Here is a 20,194-nt window from a genome sequence, read left to right on the forward strand (position 1 = left end):
TTAATGGTTCTTTCATCAAGGGCTAGGATGAGTCATAGTGAAGCTAGAAGGATCATCTTCATCTTGTAAAGGGTCTGCATCAGACCTCTGGCTGAATTGTCTATTCTAGTGCTCTGAATATATATTTATGTCCTAATTCTGTCATCTTTTGTGGACTCCTAACAGTGAGAGGCTGCTAGTGACATCAGAATGTCTGTGTCCATCTCGACCCCTCCCTGGAGTTCCATCTAAAACCCGTGCATCTTCCTACCGAGGTCAACAGTAGAATGGTCATATTGGCATGGCTGGGGGTCACACAGTGCTTCTTAGGCAAATCCTGTCAGCTCAAAGTCATGAACTCTAAGACTCATAGAACCTCTGGGGACAGAAAAAGGTATTAGAGGTTTGTTGGAGATTTGGGTTCAAATTCACTGATCATCATCAAACAACCTTTCTTATAGATGTCACTGCTCCCTAACACAAAAGTAACTTTTTTTAAAAAAGAAAACTAACTCCTTTAAACCGTTTGTTAATATGAAGAAATTTATTTAGACACTGAAAGGCATTCTATACAGGCACATGTATTTATTCAGAGCCAGTTGCTAACAATGCTCAAGTCTGTGATAAAAATCAGTAACATCTAGGAGCTTATAGGAATGTAGAGTGATTTTGTTTTTAGTTGCCCAAAACATAGCTATCTTCAGGGAATCACGACACTTCCGGAATGTACCTGCAGGGACTGTCTGCTCCCCTGACTTACTCTTACTGTGAAAGCTCAAGTCACAGGAGATCCTGGGGAAGCAGCCAAATTCCAAGTGATTATGATTAGCAAAACTTTGGACTGAATTTAATCTCAAGTCTCTAGTTTCTGATCCATCTTTCTAAGTAGTGCGGGCAATTTATGTAATTACACTAGAAAACTTGTTTCTCCACGTTGAAAGTCAAAGTCCTAAGAGTCTTTATGTTCACAAACAAACGTTCAATATTGTAAAAGAAAACTAGAATGCCAACAGAAACTGAAATTCCAAATAGGGGCATGCTTCCCACATCTCTGTCTTCCCAGCAAGTCTGAAAGCCTTGCACGCAGGGGCCGGAGCCCTCTGCCAGCTCTCTTCCTCCTCTGAAGCAAGCACTTGATTCAGACACAAGGTGCTTTATTAGACATGAACTCCCCGCTCTGCTTTGATAGTTTGAGCCCAATTGAATTTGACAGATCACATTTCTTTGTACACATTGGTGGGCAGATTTTTGGAGCACACTCAGGACATACGACTTTGATCAAGAGCAATGAGAACACTGGCTTAAGTGGGCGGATGGGATGGGATCCTGAACCTGGCTTTTCTGTCAAGACTAAGAAATTCATCACTTTCTAGGAGATTTTGTTGCTGGAACCAGCACAAAATCAGTTTAAATAGAGTTAAAAGAGTTAATGTAATTTCTCTTCCATTTTGATTGCAGCAAAATAAGTTGAAAACAAAAATATGGTTTATAAAGCCTAATCTTTTAATTACAAACAAGAGCCACAAACCATGAGTGCCAAGCAAATTGCACTAAGTTAAATGTCACAGTCATTTATACATATACATAAAATTTAATGATACATATTTAATGATCTGCATAAACCCAGTAATAGCTCAACTAGCTAAGAGGAGGGGCTGGGAATAAACGTCACCAACTGTACAAGAGTCAGCTAGTTCCAGAAGCCACCTGCCATTTCAGCTCACTGCAGCTCTCCAAAGACAAAGCTTGGTCTAGTAGAAAATATTCATTTATATTCTTTGTTCCTCTACAGGTCAGAGCACAAACTGAGAATGTGAACTAAATAAGGGTCTCCTGGGGGGAGATGGGGCTGGAGAGATGGCTCAACAGCTAAGAGGCATCTGTCTGTCTGTTCTTCCAGAGGACCAGGGTTCAATTCTCAGTATCCATGTGGCAGTTGATGACTGTCTGTAACTCTAGTCCCAGGGTTTCTGGCACCCTCACACAGATATACATGCAGGCAAAACACCAATGAGCATAAAGGGGGGGGATTTCTCAGAAGAAAGCCAGCTCAGAGACTCTAATAGGTGACACAGAGTATCATGAAACAGAGCTATTTGTGGAAAAGCCCAGCACAGAATCAGGGCCAACTTGTTAAAAAGATGACCTCGGGTAAGATGGGGGGATTGAGATAAGGGGTATTTGGCATGACAGTGAATCAGAGAAATCTGCCCCCTGTGTATACTGGCTCATTGGTTTGCTTTTCTAACATCTAGTGCCTAAGGCAATGGGGATTTTTAGGGACTGTGATGTAAGTGTATTCCCAAGGGGAGAGGAAAAAAATTACAAATGCTCCACCATACCAAAAAAAAAAAAAAAAAAAAAAAAAGGTACCTTGCCTTACTTCTTCATTTAACACTTGTCCAGGGATGACCCTATTCTCTCTCCTGTCCTGATAGAACCTTCATCCCATCCTATCTCCTCCCAAGCTAGTTCATTGTTGGATGAGATGGCAGGAGGATAAGATACCTGCAAAAGTAGTGCTGTGTGTGTGTGTGTGTGTGTGCGTGTGTGTGTGTGTGTGTGTGTGTGTGTGTGTGTGTGTGTGTGTGCATGTGTGTAGGGGAGAACACCTGGTGTACAGGTGTATGGAGCGGTGCAAGACTGTTCTCTATTCTGTTTGCTTTCATTCGGCATTGTGGGTGCTTCTGACAGTATCCACAGCCTGCTTAGGAACTTTGCTAAGTATAAACTGTGCCCGAGAGGAATTTCAGAATGCATTTCAAAATGGGACTACATAAAGCTTTCCATCCAACAATAACCTTCAGGAAAATCCTGTTTGCATGCTAAATGAGTTGTGGAGTTTCTTTCTTAAAAGCAAGCAAGGGTGGTGCTTCTACTAATTTATATTGATAATCTGTCCTGATTCAACTGACATTACAAGTGAAGATCAATTACTTCTCTCCACACATCTTATAGACTATTCCTAATTTCCATGAATAATGAAAATACAAAGACGAGAGTTGATTTAATCAAAGAGCCAAGTCTTTGTTGGACAGAAAAATATTTTCATCTGATAAAAGAATATTGTCCCTAAAATGGAGTTCCTAAGAAAGGAAAACAGCGCTTGCAAAGCATCACTTGGACCTAAAGAAGGTGTTACAAAGAATTATGCTGTCTATGCTGCAGGACTGAAGATAACTCATTATAGCCCCATAGAGCAGCTCACAGTATTGAGATTATAACAACAAACTTTGTAATAAAAGTTCATAAATCTAATTATAGCATATGGTTTTCTGGAAGAAAAGCAATTAAAGACAGCTGTGTCTTAAGTAGGTTTCAGAAGACAGGCTCATAATGGGTAATTACAATGGTAAGCCCTCACTCTCCCAGTGATGACAATACACACTTATACTTGTGCACACATTGTAAGGAGCTTTGTGTATACGAGGTCTAAACATAAAGTCACACTTCTTATAGATCTAGAGCAAGTGCCACTGCAAAGCTGGCGTTAAGAGACAAAGATGGCATTGCCCTTTAAAAACTAGTTCCTGGAAAGCATCAGCTCTGTTTGAAAGGCTTAGGGTGAGTAGGGGCTTTAATCTGTAATGGAAAGTGGTGGTTTGCTGAATAACCACTTCCTTTAAAATCAAAACTCATAAGATATCCCATTATGAGTCCTCATCCTCCCGAAGGCCAGCGCCATAACTTTAGACAAACTAGTTAATGCCTCCATGACTTGTTTGTTCACCTGCAAGATTAGCAGCTGCTCCTTGGCTACTTGGGATTCTATATCACAGGCGGTGCCCATGAGTCCTGAAATCACTGGCTTCCTACATCTGCTGTGGGGGGTATTCCCTTCCCTCTTTATAGTTTATGACCACCTCAACGAGTGGACATGCAGAAGAAACTTCAAGTAGTTTTCAAAGAGAGACCACAGTCTTTCTCCTTCCTCTTCTCCCCTTTGATTGATCTTGAGTCTCCATGTAAGATATCTGGCTATACTAGAACAACACAGGAAAAACCCAGAGAATAGTGGGGTACAACCATAATCCCGGAAGTGAGGAGAAAGAAGCAGAAGGATCGAGTTTGAGGCCAGCCTGGCTAGATCTCAGAATTATAAAGGGAGGAGAGAAATAACGGGGAGAGGTACAGGTGGAAGAGGGGAGGAAACGAGGCATAAAAACACGCGGGGCTAACACACATCTTAGGAAGGTTATCTGTTTATACCTTCTAGCCCATGACGCCATGACAAGAACAGCCCTTGAGACTGTGCTAGCCCAGCAAGTGGCCTCTTCACATACGTTTGCGTAGAACTTAGCCATCCCAGAAGTTCCCTAGCTCACAAGAACCTTGAGGGAGAGCACATCACTACGGCTGTTTTCAGCCACTAACTTTTGGGGTGATTTATTATATACGCAGCCAAAGTAACTGAAGAGGAACTAGGGGAAGAAAACAAACAAACAACTAAAAACACAAAACAGAATGGAAAACTGCTACTCATTCCCAACATCAAACAAGGGGACTCTTCAGTCTTCACAAGGCGCTCAGAAAAAGATAATATCAAAGTCTTTGAGAATGGTGAGGGTAAATACAATTCACTAACTGGTGCAACACAAAATACAAGAATAATCCTGTTTTCGTTTCCAAGCTGGGTAACTTTTAATAGGTTTTCCCATGTTCCCAAAAAGAATTATAATAAGTCTGAGCCTAAGTGGAAGCAGCTAAAGGATATCACGCTCCACTCAGTTCTGTAGACATCGATCTGCTGGCTTGCTGGCTCCCTACCTTACCATATCTATCTTAGTAAATCACATATGGTAGACTTTTTGTGGTTCTTTAGTGGAACGACATAGGAAAGTAGGGAAAAAGAAATGAAAGTAGGGTTGTCGGTTGGTATGTTGAAACAGGATCTTACTATACAGCCCTTGCCAGACTGGAATTGGTTATATTGACTAGACTGGCCTTGAACTCATAGCCCACCTGCCTCTGCCTCCCAAGTACTTGATTAAAGGTATATGCCATCACACCTGGCACAACTTCTTTACTTCTTAAACAGGGTAATAGTATAAGTCCTGGCTGGCCTCAAACTTGAGATCCCCTTGCTTCAGCCTCCCAAATGTTGGTAGTTAGGGATTCCATTGCTGTGAAGAGACACCATGGCCATGGCAACTCTTATAAGGAAACGTTTCATGGGGCTGGCTCACAGTTCAGAGGTTTAGCCCATTACCATCATGGTGGGAAGCATGGCAGTGTGCAGGCAGACACGGTGCTGGAGGAGCTGAGAGTTCTACATCCAGATATGCAGGCAGCAGGAAAAAGAGTAAGGGCACTGGCCCTGGCTTGAGACCTCAGAGCCCATCCCCCACAGACACACTTCCCCCAACAAAGCTTCATCTACTCCAACAAGGCCACACCTCCAAATAATGCCTGCCCCTTTGGGCATGTTCAAGGGCACTAAAGAAAAATGGCACTTGTCATCAGCCCACACAGACAGTGAGTTTGAATACTCAGGCATCCCGATGAAGCTGGACCAAGTGTGGTGTCAAGAAAATAGCAAATTGTGAGCAGCTCTCTGCTCCCAAACCCCGTGGGAGAGAGACCTCACCGCCTGATCAGGTGGGCACTCCTGAGGCTACAGAGCGGAGGAGACCACCAACACTGCCCACCCCTGCCCACATCCCTGGCCCAAGAGACAACTGTATAAGGCCTCTGGGTTCCCGTAGGGGAGGGCCCGGGAGCGGCAGGACCCCTGCGCCTGAGACACTGCCGGAACCTGAAGGAAACAGACCGGATAAACAGTTCTCTGCACCCAAATCCCGAGGGAGGGAGAGCTGAACCTTCAGAGAGGCGGACACGCCTGGGAAACCAGAAGAGACTGCACTCTGTGCACATCCAGGCGCCAGAGGAAAACACCAAACGCCATCTGGAACCCTGGTGCACGGAGGCTCCCGGAAAGAGCGGCGCAGATCTTCTCGGTTGCTGCCACAGCGGAGAGGACTTAGGCAGTACCCCACGAGCAAACTTAAGCCTTGGATCTGCAGGTAGGACCAACTTTTCCCTTGCAAGAAACCTGCCTGGTGAACTCAGGACACACAGAGGCAAAATTCCTCTAAGGCCGGGCACTTCCTGTGTTTATCGGAAGTCCCACACCGGCGGATCCCGGACCGCAGCAGCTCTCTGCTCCCAAACCCCGTGGGAGAGAGACCTCACCGCCTGATCAGGTGGGCACTCCTGAGGCTGCAGAGCGGAGGAGACCACCAACACTGCCCACCCCTGCCCACATCCCTGGCCCAAGAGGCAACTGTATAAGGCCTCTGGGTTCCCGTAGGGGAGGGCCCGGGAGCGGCAGGACCCCTGCGCCTGAGACACTGCCGGAACCTGAAGGAAACAGACCGGATAAACAGTTCTCTGCACCCAAATCCCGTGGGAGGGAGAGCTGAACCTTCAGACAGGCGGACACGCCTGGGAAACCAGAAGAGACTGCACTCTGTGCACATCCAGGCGCCAGAGGAAAACACCAAACGTCATCTGAAACCCTGGTGCACGGAGGCTCCCGGAAGGAGTGGCACAGATTTTCCCGGTTGCTGCCACAGCAGAGAGGACTTAGGCAGTACCCCACGAGCAAACTTGAGCCTTGGAACCACAGGTAGGACCAATTTTTCCCCTGCAAGAAACCTGCCTGGTGAACTCAAGACACAGGCCCACAGGAACAGCTGAAGACCTGTAGAGAGGAGGAACTGCACGCCCGAAAGCAGAACACTCTGTCCCCATAACTGGCTGAGGGAAAACAGGAAAACAGGTCTACAGCACTCCTGACACACAGGTTATAGGACAGTCTAGCCACAGTCAGAAATAGCAGAACAAAGTAACACTAGAGATAATCTGATGGCGAGAGGCAAGCACAGGAACCCAAGCAACAGAAACCAAGACTACATGGCATCATCGGAGCCCAATTCTCCCACCAAAGCAAACACGGAATATCCAAACACACCAGAAAAGCAAGACCTAGTTTCAAAATCATATTTGATCATGATGCTGGAGGACTTCAAGAAAGACATAAAGAACTCCCTTAGAGAACAAGTAGAAGCCTACAGAGAGGAATCGCAAAAATCCCTGAAAGAATTCCAGGAAAACACAATCAAACAGTTGAAGGAATTAAAAATGGAAATAGAAGCAATCAAGAAAGAACACATGGAAACAACCCTGGACATAGAAAATCAAAAGAAAAGACAAGGAGCTGTAGATACAAGCTTCACCAACAGAATTCAAGAGATGGAAGAGAGAATCTCGGGAGCAGAAGATTCCATAGAAATCATTGACTCAACTGTCAAAGATAATGTAAAGCGGAAAAAGCTACTGGTCCAAAACATACAGGAAATCCAGGACTCAATGAGAAGATCAAACCTAAGGATAATAGGTATAGAAGAGAGTGAAGACTCCCAGCTCAAAGGACCAGTAAATATCTTCAACAAAATCATAGAAGAAAACTTCCCTAACCTAAAAAAAGAGATACCCATAGGCATACAAGAAGCCTACAGAACTCCAAATAGATTGGACCAGAAAAGAAACACCTCCCGTCACATAATTGTCAAAACACCAAACGCACAAAATAAAGAAAGAATATTAAAAGCAGTAAGGGAAAAAGGTCAAATAACATATAAAGGGAGATCTATCAGAATCACACCAGACTTTTCGCCAGAAACTATGAAGGCCAGAAGATCCTGGACAGATGTCATACAGACCCTAAGAGAACACAAATGCCAGCCCAGGTTACTGTATCCTGCAAAACTCTCAATTAACATAGATGGAGAAACCAAGATATTCCATGACAAAACCAAATTTACACAATATCTTTCTACAAATCCAGCACTACAAAGGATAATAAAGGGTAAAGCCCAACATAAGGAGGCAAGCTATACCCTAGAAGCAAGAAACTAATCATCTTGGCAACAAAACAAAGAGAATGAAAGCACACAATCATAACCTCACTTCCAAATATGAATATAACGGGAAGCAATAATCACTATTCCTTAATATCTCTCAATATCAATGGCCTCAACTCCCCAATAAAAAGACATAGATTAACAAACTGGATACGCAACGAGGACCCTGCATTCTGCTGCCTACAGGAAACACACCTCAGAGACAAAGACAGACATTACCTCAGAGTGAAAGGCTGGAAAACAATTTTCCAAGCAAATGGTCAGAAGAAGAAAGCTGGAGTAGCCATTCTAATATCAAATAAAATCAATTTTCAACTAAAAGTCATCAAAAAAGATAAGGAAGGACACTTCATATTCATCAAAGGAAAAATCCACCAAGATGAACTCTCAATCCTAAATATCTATGCCCCAAATACAAGGGCACCTACATACGTAAAAGAAACCTTACTAAAGCTCAAAACACACATTGCACCTCACACAATAATAGTGGGAGATTTCAACACCCCACTCTCATCAATGGACAGATCATGGAAACAGAAATTAAACAGTGATGTCGACAGACTAACAGAAGTTATGAACCAAATGGACTTAACGGATATTTATAGAACATTCTATCCTAAAGCAAAAGGATATACCTTCTTCTCAGCTCCTCATGGTACTTTCTCCAAAATTGACCATATAATTGGTCAAAAAACGGGCCTCAACAGGTACAGAAAGATAGAAATAATCCCATGCGTGCTATCGGACCACCACGGCCTAAAACTGGTCTTCAATAACAATAAGGGAAGAATGCCCACATATACGTGGAAATTGAACAATGCTCTACTCAATGATAACCTGGTCAAGGAAGAAATAAAGAAAGAAATTAAAAACTTTTTAGAATTTAATGAAAATGAAGGTACAACATACCCAAACTTATGGGACACAATGAAAGCTGTGCTAAGAGGAAAACTCATAGCGCTGAGTGCCTGCAGAAAGAAACAGGAAAGAGCATATGTCAGCAGCTTGACAGCACACCTAAAAGCTCTAGAACAAAAAGAAGCAAATACACCCAGGAGGAGTAGAAGGCAGGAAATAATCAAACTCAGAGCTGAAATCAACCAAGTAGAAACAAAAAGGACCATAGAAAGAATCAACAGAACCAAAAGTTGGTTCTTTGAGAAAATCAACAAGATAGATAAACCCTTAGCCAGACTAATGAGAGGACACAGAGAGGGCGTCCAAATTAACAAAATCAGAAATGAAAAGGGAGACATAACTACAGATTCAGAGGAAATTCAAAAAATCATCAGATCTTACTATAAAAACCTATATTCAACAAAACTTGAAAATCTTCAGGAAATGGACAATTTCCTAGACAGATACCAGGTATCGAAGTTAAATCAGGAACAGATAAACCAGTTAAACAACCCCATAACTCCTAAGGAAATAGAAGCAGTCATTAAAGGTCTCCCAACCAAAAAGAGCCCAGGTCCAGACGGGTTTAGTGTAGAATTCTATCAAACCTTCATAGAAGACCTTATACCAATATTATCCAAACTATTCCACAAAATTGAAACAGATGGAGCCCTACCGAATTCCTTCTATGAAGCCACAATTACTCTTGTACCTAAACCACACAAAGACCCAACAAAGAAAGAGAACTTCAGACCAATTTCCCTTATGAATATCGACGCAAAAATACTCAATAAAATTCTGGCAAACCGAATTCAAGAGCACATCAAAACAATCATCCACCATGATCAAGTAGGCTTCATCCCAGGCATGCAGGGATGGTTTAATATAAGGAAAACCATCAACGTGATCCATCATATAAACAAACTGAAAGAACAGAACCACATGATCATTTCATTAGATGCTGAGAAAGCATTTGACAAAATTCAACACCCCTTCATGATAAAAGTCCTGGAAAGAATAGGTATTCAAGGCCCATACCTAAACATAGTAAAAGCCATATACAGCAAACCAGTTGCTAACATTAAACTAAATGGAGAGAAACTTGAAGCAATCCCACTAAAATCAGGGACTAGACAAGGCTGCCCACTCTCTCCCTACTTATTCAATATAGTTCTTGAAGTTCTAGCCAGAGCAATCAGACAACAAAAGGAGATCAAGGGGATACAGATCGGAAAAGAAGAGGTCAAAATATCACTATTTGCAGACGACATGATAGTATATTTAAGTGATCCCAAAAGTTCCACCAGAGAACTACTAAAGCTGATAAACAACTTCAGCAAAGTGGCTGGGTATAAAATTAACTCAAATAAATCAGTTGCCTTCCTCTATACAAAAGAGAAACAAGCCGAGAAAGAAATTAGGGAAACGACACCCTTCATAATAGACCCAAATAATATAAAGTACCTCGGTGTGACTTTAACCAAGCAAGTAAAAGATCTGTACAATAAGAACTTCAAGACACTGAGGAAAGAAATTGAAGACCTCAGAAGATGGAAAGATCTCCCATGCTCATGGATTGGCAGGATTAATATAGTAAAAATGGCCATTTTACCAAAAGCAATCTACAGATTCAATGCAATCCCCATCAAAATACCAATCCAATTCTTCAAAGAGTTAGACAGAACAATTTGCAAATTCATCTGGAATAACAAAAAACCCAGGATATCTAAAGCTATCCTCAACAATAAGAGGACTTCAGGGGGAATCACTATCCCTGAACTCAAGCAGTATTACAGAGCAATAGTGATAAAAACTGCATGGTATTGGTACAGAGACAGACAGATAGACCAATGGAATAGAATTGAAGACCCAGAAATGAACCCACACACCTATGGTCACTTGATTTTTGACAAAGGAGCCAAAACCATCCAATGGAAAAAAGATAGCATTTTCAGCAAATGGTGCTGGTTCAACTGGAGGGCAACATGTAGAAGAATGCAGATCGATCCATCCTTATCACCCTGTACAAAGCTTAAGTCCAAGTGGATCAAGGACCTCCACATCAAACCAGACACACTCAAACTAATAGAAGAAAAACTAGGGAAGCATCTGGAACACATGGGCACTGGAAAAAATTTCCTGAACAAAACACCAATGGCTTATGCTCTAAGATCAAGAATCGACAAATGGGATCTCATAAAACTGCAAAGCTTCTGTAAGGCAAAGGACACTGTGGTTAGGACAAAACGGCAACCAACAGATTGGGAAAAGATCTTTACCAATCCTATAACAGATAGAGGCCTTATATCCAAAATATACAAAGAACTCAAGAAGTTAGACCGCAGGGAAACAAATAACCCTATTAAAAAATGGGGTTCAGAGCTAAACAAAGAATTCACAGCTGAGGAATGCCGAATGGCTGAGAAACACCTAAAGAAATGTTCAACATCTTTAGTCATAAGGGAAATGCAAATCAAAACAACCCTGAGATTTCACCTCACACCAGTGAGAATGGCTAAGATCAAAAACTCAGGTGACAGCAGATGCTGGCGAGGATGTGGAGAAAGAGGAACACTCCTCCATTGTTGGTGGGATTGCAGACTGGTAAAACCATTCTGGAAATCAGTCTGGAGGTTCCTCAGAAAATTGGACATTGAACTGCCTGAGGATCCAGCCATACCTCTCTTGGGCATATACCCAAAAGATGCCTCAACATATAAAAGAGACACGTGCTCCACTATGTTCATCGCAGCCTTATTTATAATAGCCAGAAACTGGAAAGAACCCAGATGCCCTTCAACAGAGGAATGGATACAGAAAATGTGGTACATCTACACAATGGAATATTACTCAGCTATCAAAAACAACGAGTTTATGAAATTCGTAGGCAAATGGTTGGAACTGGAAAATATCATCCTGAGTGAGCTAACCCACTCACAGAAAGACATACATGGTATGCACTCATTGATAAGTGGCTATTAGCCCAAATGCTTGAATTACCCTAGATCCCTAGAACAAAGGAAACTCAAGACGGATGATCAAAATGTGAATGCTTCACTCCTTCTTTAAATGAGGAAAAAGAATACCCTTGGCAGGGAAGGGAGAGGCAAAGATTAAAACAGAGACTGAAGGAACACCCATTCAGAGCCTGCCCCACAGGTGGCCCATACATATACAGCCACCCAATTAGACAAGATGGATGAAGCAAAGAAGTGCAGACCGACAGGAGCCGGATGTAGATCGCTCCTGAGAGACACAGCCAGAATACAGCAAATACAGAGGCGAATGCCAGCAGCAAACCACTGAACTGAGAATAGGTCCCCCGTTGAAGGAATCAGAGAAAGAACTGGAAGAGCTTGAAGGTGCTCGAGACCCCAAAAGTACAACAATGTCAAGCAACCAGAGCTTCCAGGGACTAAGCCACTACCTAAAGACTATACATGGACCTACCCTGGACTCTGTCCCCATAGGTAGCAATGAATATCCTAGTAAGAGCACCAGTGGAAGGGGAAGCCCTGGGTCCTGCTAAGACTGAACCCCCAGTGAACTAGACTATGCGGGGAGGGTGGCAATGGGGGGAGGTTTGGGAGGGGAACACCCATAAGGAAGGGGAGGGGGGAGGGTGATGTTTGTCCGGAAACCGGGAAAGGGAATAACACTTGAAATGTATATAAGAAATACTCAAGTTAATAAAAAAAAAAAAAAAAGAAAGAAAGAAAATAGCAAATTGTAATCTATACCGGGAGACAGCTATGAATGAACTTTCCCCTCAGCCTCCCCAGGAAGATTTCAAAAACGGATTATCTTACATTAAAAACTCAGATTTTAGGTCTGGCTATATGGCTCAGTGGGTAAAGTACTTGCTGATCAACCTGCCCCCCCACACACACACACACAATTTCTAGCAACCGATTTCTTCCTCTCTTCCAACAGGCTGTCTCCTTTAGGTAAAGCAGGCTCTCTATTTGCCACAGTCCCCATCATGCCTGACTGTCTTATACCTGATCTCACTCCCCCCTCCACATTTCAAGTCACAGTAGACATTTCAATTTTGGGTCTTATAACCATCACTGAGAAAAGAATTTAGATTTCAACACCTCCCACCCCAGGTATCTCTTAGTCATTTGATTTACTTTTTTTAAGTTCAAATTCTATTCTTGTCCCTTGCCAGTGTCTTTCTACTCCAGACATGGGACTGGCCCAAATGAACCCATGTGCCTAATGACTAAACAAGTCAAGTACTAAGTTATAGTACTGTTCGAGAGTCCTGCAGTGCTAAGTTCTTTTCAGGAAAGAGTTACTTGGTTTTATTGAAACATCCTAGTTATCTTTAAAACAAAAGCTGTGTCTACACACAGTTCTATCATTCCTACACAATTACTGCGGATGAGTCCACCGCCAGTCAGATGAGGACAGACAGGAACAAAGAAATCGATATCCCATAAGGTTTCACTTAGCAGAAACTATCTTACCAGAAATTCCTAATGATGACTAAACAAGGTGAGGGGTTGCTGAGAGTCCAGGGCTACTATTGTGTTAGAAAACAATGAACAGACAAGACAACTCACCAGTTCTAGACACTGCCTGTGGCCATAGGCCGCAGCATAATGGATGCTATTGTAGCCTTCCTTGTCCCGGATGGATGGGTTTGCATCGTTCTGAAGCAGAAACTCTAGACATCTGTAAGCATAAAGATGCAGTCTCAGAAACACCGCTGGGCAAGAAGGGATAATTAGCACAAACCCGTCTACTATAGACTCCACCAAGCACCGTGAGCGTGTGAAGGAGCCTATTACAAAGAAGCTTTATGTGCAAGGGTGGGGGAAGCCAATGCTCTCTTTATCTGCCTTCATTTCATCTTAAAATAATGCCTCTAGAAGTCAGGGAAAGCTGTAGAAAGAGTGGGTAACTAAGTGTCATTTCCCCCTTCTTATCCTAAGGTACAGAACATACCTGTCATCAAGATTACTGGATAATAAGAATATGATCTTTTGTGTTCACAAGTATCAAACGTAGTAAAGGAGGAGTCAAGTTCTTGCAACTGGGAAGGCCCAAGTGGAGAAGGGACTAATTCTGACATCGCTATTAGAGGTGAAGATTAAGTTGTTAAAAATTGGAAGTTTAAAATAGATTAGGGAGAAAAGAACACAAGAGTGGGTAGAAGAATAATAAAACAAACAAACAAACAAACAAAAAAAAAAACAACGGAGTGGCCAACCACTTAAAAAGCATGAAGAATCCATTCAGTGACTACACTTGAAGGGAAACACTTAATCTGTACCATCAGGAGTATAGACTGGACAGAATCATGAATATCAAAAGCCTTTTCTGACATAATTATAATTTTTCTGAAACAGTAAGAAAATGGGCCATTCTAGGATTTTCTGTGATGACAAAACTGTGTTTGCAATGTCAAAGGCAGAGGAGCTTGGTTTGATCTTTGCTGAAGAGCCCCAAGCTCTAGAACACCAGCACCATGGGATGCACAGAAATCCAATATCTGCTTTATGGGAGGCAATAGTTAACCAGCTTGTGGCTGTACCATTTCCATCACCATGAGATAAATATGTCCCCAACAAGTCCATGCTGATTCAGTTTCCCACTCTAATCAAGATTTGTTAATCTTGACTTTTTTTGAAACAGAAATCTCATAGATCCCAGGCTGGCCTCAAACTCACCACTTACTAAAGATGACTTTGCATTTCTAACCCTCTTCCTTCTATCGCCCAAATTATGGGATTACCAGGATGAGCCACCAGACACACTTGGCTCTAAGGGTTTCCAGATTCTAGATACAAGCCTACCCATTAAATGAGATTTTGCCAAAAGGATATAAAAGACAAACTGGTTCTTTAATTTCTACAAAACTAAAGAAAATTAACTTTGTAAACACAATCTACTTGCCATCCTTATGTATAAAATGCTCCAAAAAAGTTGAAGTCTTGTTAAAGTCCTGCTGATATGCTGTCTTTTGTCCTTCACACCTTAAAAGGAAGTGCTTTCCTATTTGGGTTATTCAAGGTCTGTGGACGGGATCCTATGCATAACTCATTGGACGATGAGTGTAGCTCTTTACATAAATCGTCCATGAAGAATAGCATTCTATGGACACACAACCCCCAGCCTCTGACTGGGCTGCAAAAAAAAATCATTTGATACACTGAATTTCTAATTTGGAAAATATTGAAAATTCCTCTCAGAGAATTATTTAGTCCGGGACATAGCTAAACTACATGACAACTGTGGAATACAGCAGCAGAAGCACTGTGGAATTTGGATATACTCCACACAGATCCTAAAGAATAAAGGGAATCCAGTGTTCAACTATTGAGGCTTATCTTTCCTACTCCCAGGCTAACTAGCAGTTCATCCACCTGAGATACAAAATCAACAGGTCCCTGGCTTGGATAGATGTGTGGTCTCATTTTGCAAGATGGAGCTCTGGGCTGCTGTTTCTGGCCCTTCTCTCCTGACTTGCCCCCTTCCTCCCTAGTGAGCCTGGCTGGTCAAGCAACTCAGTGGAGAAAGGGAAGCTTTCTAAAGTAACTTAAAATTCTCTGTTTTTTTAACATCATCCTTGTAAGTCTATGTGCATTATAGTGAAACTTGGTCATTCTGTCTTACTCACAGCAGTGCCTGTCCCTGTCACAGAAATACTCAGGTATGTTCTGTAACCCACACCAGGGCTATCCTCTGTGTCCATAGCATAGACACAGGGGCATGAGAGAGCAGAAGGGGAAGTGGACAGGCCTTAGGGTGAATACAGCATTCAGGCACAGAAACTCATCTCTCTGGCAACGTGAGGAGAAAAGAAACACACTCTGGGCCATGAGGCACAAAGTGGACAGACTGGCTCACTTGCTTCTTCATTTACTCACTAGGTCTTGCACTAGCTAAGTGTCAAGCTCACCACTGGCCACAGGTCTCTGCTCTGTTTGTGACTGGACTACAAAGGAGTGCCCTTGTATCCATGCCCCTGAGCAATGGCAAATACTCCAAACCTTTCACAGCAACAGGGAAGCCCCTGTCTGAAGCCAGTCAGGGGCAAATGAGGTGAAACTGGTCAGGGGTAGCTGTTTCCAAAAAGGCAGGAGGTTATCTGTAAGTCAAGGGTCTGAGGGGGATTTCACACTAAGATCTGAAGACCTTTACTTATAGAATCTGATACGTAGCTATCCCTAGGTCGTCAGAGTAGACCCTAAGGTCCCAAGTGGAAGTTGAGCATGTCCCCGTGGCATCTGATACAAGACAGAGTCAGATATGAGATTTAAGGCCTGAGGCTGCTGGCCCGTCACAGTGGTAGTCAAAGCAAGCATATGATTTAATAAACAATTCCACACACAGGAACAGCAGAACGGCTGGACGTGTTAAAGGTGAGCCCATAGCCCATCCCTTCCTCCAGATTCCAAATGGAACCCCCAGCAGGAGGGCATGCGTATGACAACCCAGAGGCATCCCGTTCCTGAGCTCAGCGAAAGGAAGACACTTACAGCGCGGCGTCCTTCCCCTTCACTTCCCTGGCCCTTTCAAGTTCTTCAGAATTGTCATGGGCGTTGCCTAAGATCATCTTACTGTTCGGCGCAGGAGATAGGAAAAAAAACACAATTAAATTTTAATTAAAAACTTGTTGATAGTTTTTGCACAATTATATCTCAGTAATTTGTATCCCACCCCAAGGCCATCCGGGAAATTTATTTTCTCCCAAGGAATCCAACTGAGAACATCTCACTTTCCTAAAATTTCTTCCTGGCTGTGAGTGATTAAGACCAGAATCAAGTTGCCTGCCCCAATACAGACTAAAACTTTCCAAGTAAGAAGCAGCACCTTAGCCCAGGCTCCTCCACCTTCCACCACACACTCATGCTCTCCGGCCAGCCCAGCGTCTCACGTCCTCTAGGGGATTCTTGATCATGTAAAAACAAAATGAAGCAGGGCCGTGCATGTTCATTCATGTAGGTGTACATATATGTGCAGGTCAGAGGTCAACTTTGGGCATCCTTTATTGAAAGCCGTCCGCCTGGGCTTTGAGACAACGATGCTCACTGTTCTGCAGGTGATCTAGTAGGCTAAATTCACTGGTCAGCAAGCTGGCCGTCATGCCTGCATGGTATTTTAAGGTTTATTCCTTTATTATTTTTATTTACATGTATCTGTGTGTCTGTGTGAGTGAATGTCACATGTGTGAGATGCCATCCAGTGAGAGAGACTCCTTAGAACTGGAGTTATATGTGATTGTAAGCCAACTGAACTTGGGTCCTCTGAAAGAGCAGCAAGTTCCCTTAACTAATAAACTGTATCTCCAGCCCAGATACCTAGGTACATGTATGTGGGTTCTGGATATCAAAATCAGACCTCATGTTTGCATGGAAACATTTTACCAACTGAGATACTTCCCCAGCTATATGTGTATATACATGTATGTATAGATAGTTGTTGTTTGTTCTTTAAGACAGAAATTCATGTAGCCCAGGCTATCCTCAAACTTGGATTCCTGATCCCCTTCCTCCCACCTGCAAATTGCCAAGATTCCATGTATGTGCCACTGTGGGACAGTGGAAGACACCCTGGCTCCTGGTTGAGGAGGCTTGAAACCCTGGTGACCCCGAGAGACGGTAGGCTTTTTTCCTGACTCCCTGGAAACCAGGCCCATCACTAGCCCACAGCCCTCCATACATTTCTGACCATCCGTCACCGAAGGGCAACACCCCAAGCCCCTTCCCAGGTAGAGGACATGACCACAGATGGCCCAAGACAAATCTCCACTATAATGAGGTACCTAAAGGCCTAGAGGCTTAGCCAATGAATTTCCCTTCCTAGACACCCCTCCCTGCAAAGGGTCTTTAAACTCAGGCCCACTCCCAGAAGTGGGGTATGGCTTTACTCATCCACTTTCCGCCATGACAATGAATGTCTTAAAACTACGGACTGCCTCTTTTCATCAGGACCCACTGTGGGGAGACAGAGAGACCCTTCTCCTACCGAGCACTGTCTTATCTCCCGAAGAAAGCTCAGGCCAAGGACCACCCCAGCAGGAGCAGTGGGAGCTGCCCTCCTCTTTCCCCTTGGTCCAGGGCTAGATCCAGCCCCACCAGACCCCACTCTGTTCTCAGCTCCCAAGAGCCTGAGAACCAGACAGCCCCAGACTCCTTACAGGCCCAGGGACCCCCAGCCCCAGTCAGCTCCAGCTTTAACATGGCTCAGACTGCACTCCCCCACCCCCGCAGCCGGACACCTGCTCACTGGTGGTGTGGGTAGGCACCATCACACTTCCCGCTCCAGTCTCCCCAAGCATCCAAGCCCTGAGGCAGAGTATATGCGGGATCCCACTTAACCTACATGCCACCTCTCCTGGTTTTTTATAAATATTTCTTAAACACTATTACTAAGTGAAATCAATTACATTGAAGTTACCAAAATAAGATAGAAAATATAATGTATCACATACAGTAAATGTAAATGTGGTTTGTGAAATCTTTTTATTTCTCATGTATGAACATGTGTGTGAACATGTCCACTAAATCATGATATAAGATTATTTCTAACTTGGGCCACCATCTTAAATGTTTGAAAGGGCTGGTGGTATAGCCCAGTGGAAGAACATGTCATGCTTAGCTGATTTATATGTTAAAATTGAATGTTTAGATGCCCTTGTTCTAGAAAAGAAGCCAATACCCCTTACCCAGAATCAAATGCACCACAAAGGACAGGAAAGAATTCAACAGTTGTCATCCAAACTCATCAAAACCTTCCTATGAATTTATGAACCACGTAAACTGTGGGACCACACACCCTTCTCGCTTACAGTGGGGTTCAGTAATGCAGACTTTCCACACCTAGCCACCTACAGTCCAAACATTCAGAGTAAGACATTCCTCTCCCGCAGCCGCTGAATGAATGTTCATGCTGAGATAAGGAAGACACCACCTAATCTCATCACCATAGCTCATCAGGTGGGGTTATGCATTGGTGGGCATTTTTTACACAGGACATACATATTAGCAGATGAAACATTTATGTGATAATGATGGAATCTACTGTGTATGTCAAATAAATTCCAACAGATTTCTAAAGAACTCAAAATCCCAGGCCTGACAGCTCTGCCTGGCACTGAACCCAAGAGCAGAGAAGAAGGAAATTATGCAATGGTGTGTAATAATTAAACCTAGAGACAGAATGGGAAAACCTGGGGTATGGATGGCCCTCCACGCTGAATGGGAGATTCCTCAGAAAAACATAACAGCCCCCGCCCAGCTCTACCCGGGATGAAGCACCAACAAGACTATGCTTACTTTCTATCCATGTCTGATGCAGCAGCGTAGTGCAAAGCTGTCCGTCCCCAGTTGTCTGTTTCATTGATATTGGCTCCGGTGGTCACTAATGCTTTAATACAGTGGAAATGACAATTTGCAGCTGCATAGTGCAAAGGGGTCCTGGGAAACAAACAGAAATTGTTATTACCATCATTATTATTATTTTAATTTACTTGGTCTACAAATAGGCTCATCGCTAACAGGAGCACTGGCCCAAGTATCCCCGCTTCCGCTCTCGGGGTGTGAAGGCTGTGGAAAGCTGAGTTTGTAAAGATACGTGTCTTCTGGTGAGGCCAGCCTTGGTGGCACTGTCCCCTCTTTCTATTCCTAGTGCCTACCTTGGGTTAGAGCTATGTTATTTCTTGTCCATGGCAAGATTGGCCCATGAAGAACCATCCAGATTATCTCCATTAAGACCATCTCTAGAGACTACTAGGGAAAACAAGGGAGTGGCTGTGTGAGGGGTAGGGGGATAAGAGAGGGCAATGGACTGTACAGATATAAAGTATGTATTATGTATGAAAATGTCACAATGAAATCCATCATTTTGCATTAATTCGAGTATACTAATGAATTTTTTTTACAGACCATTCTTAACTCTTATAAAGCTTCTTCTAGTTTCTGGTTGAGTTTCAAAGGGCCAGTCCCCACCTATGACAACCCCGTTCTAAAACCACGAGTCTTCCCCCATTGGCAAAGGCTGGAATTCTCAGATTAGAACTGAAGGCTTTCCTGAGCTGTCTCAGTTTCCTCTACAGAGTGTCTCTCATACCCATGCACATTCTGAACCCACTAATGAATGCAAAACTGGAGACAAGGGTCCTAGGTCACGTACATCTTCAGTCGTGTACATTCCTCCCTTCCTACCTATCAAGTCACACATCCTTTCTGTTTGAGAAGCTAATTCTTTGCATAAAAAATGGGATACAATTTATATTACTTATTTTTAGTTTCCAATTATTGACAGTTTTTTTTCTGGCGTAACTAGCCAATATCCCAAGAATAATAACCAAATAGAACACTAAAAATAACTTTAGCTCAGGAATTATTTATCAGTTTTCAAGTATTTTTTTTCATTTTTGT

General features: G+C 43.1%; 1 protein-coding gene across 4 annotated transcripts in view; it reads right to left on the minus strand.

The window, feature by feature from the left end:
- Window positions 1–20,194, minus strand: part of Ankrd44 (ankyrin repeat domain 44) — a 300,807-nt gene that overhangs the window by 69,905 nt on the left and 210,708 nt on the right. For all 4 annotated transcript variants that reach the window (NM_001191807.4, XM_017596351.3, XM_039083293.2 and 1 more), the window contains 3 exon segments: window positions 13,370–13,481; window positions 16,292–16,372; window positions 19,091–19,231. In NM_001191807.4, the coding sequence (NP_001178736.3) occupies window positions 13,370–13,481; window positions 16,292–16,372; window positions 19,091–19,231 (334 nt within the window).

The sequence above is a fragment of the Rattus norvegicus genome, chromosome 9 (genome assembly GCF_036323735.1).
Source record: "Rattus norvegicus strain BN/NHsdMcwi chromosome 9, GRCr8, whole genome shotgun sequence".
Classification (NCBI taxonomy): domain Eukaryota; kingdom Metazoa; phylum Chordata; class Mammalia; order Rodentia; family Muridae; genus Rattus; species Rattus norvegicus.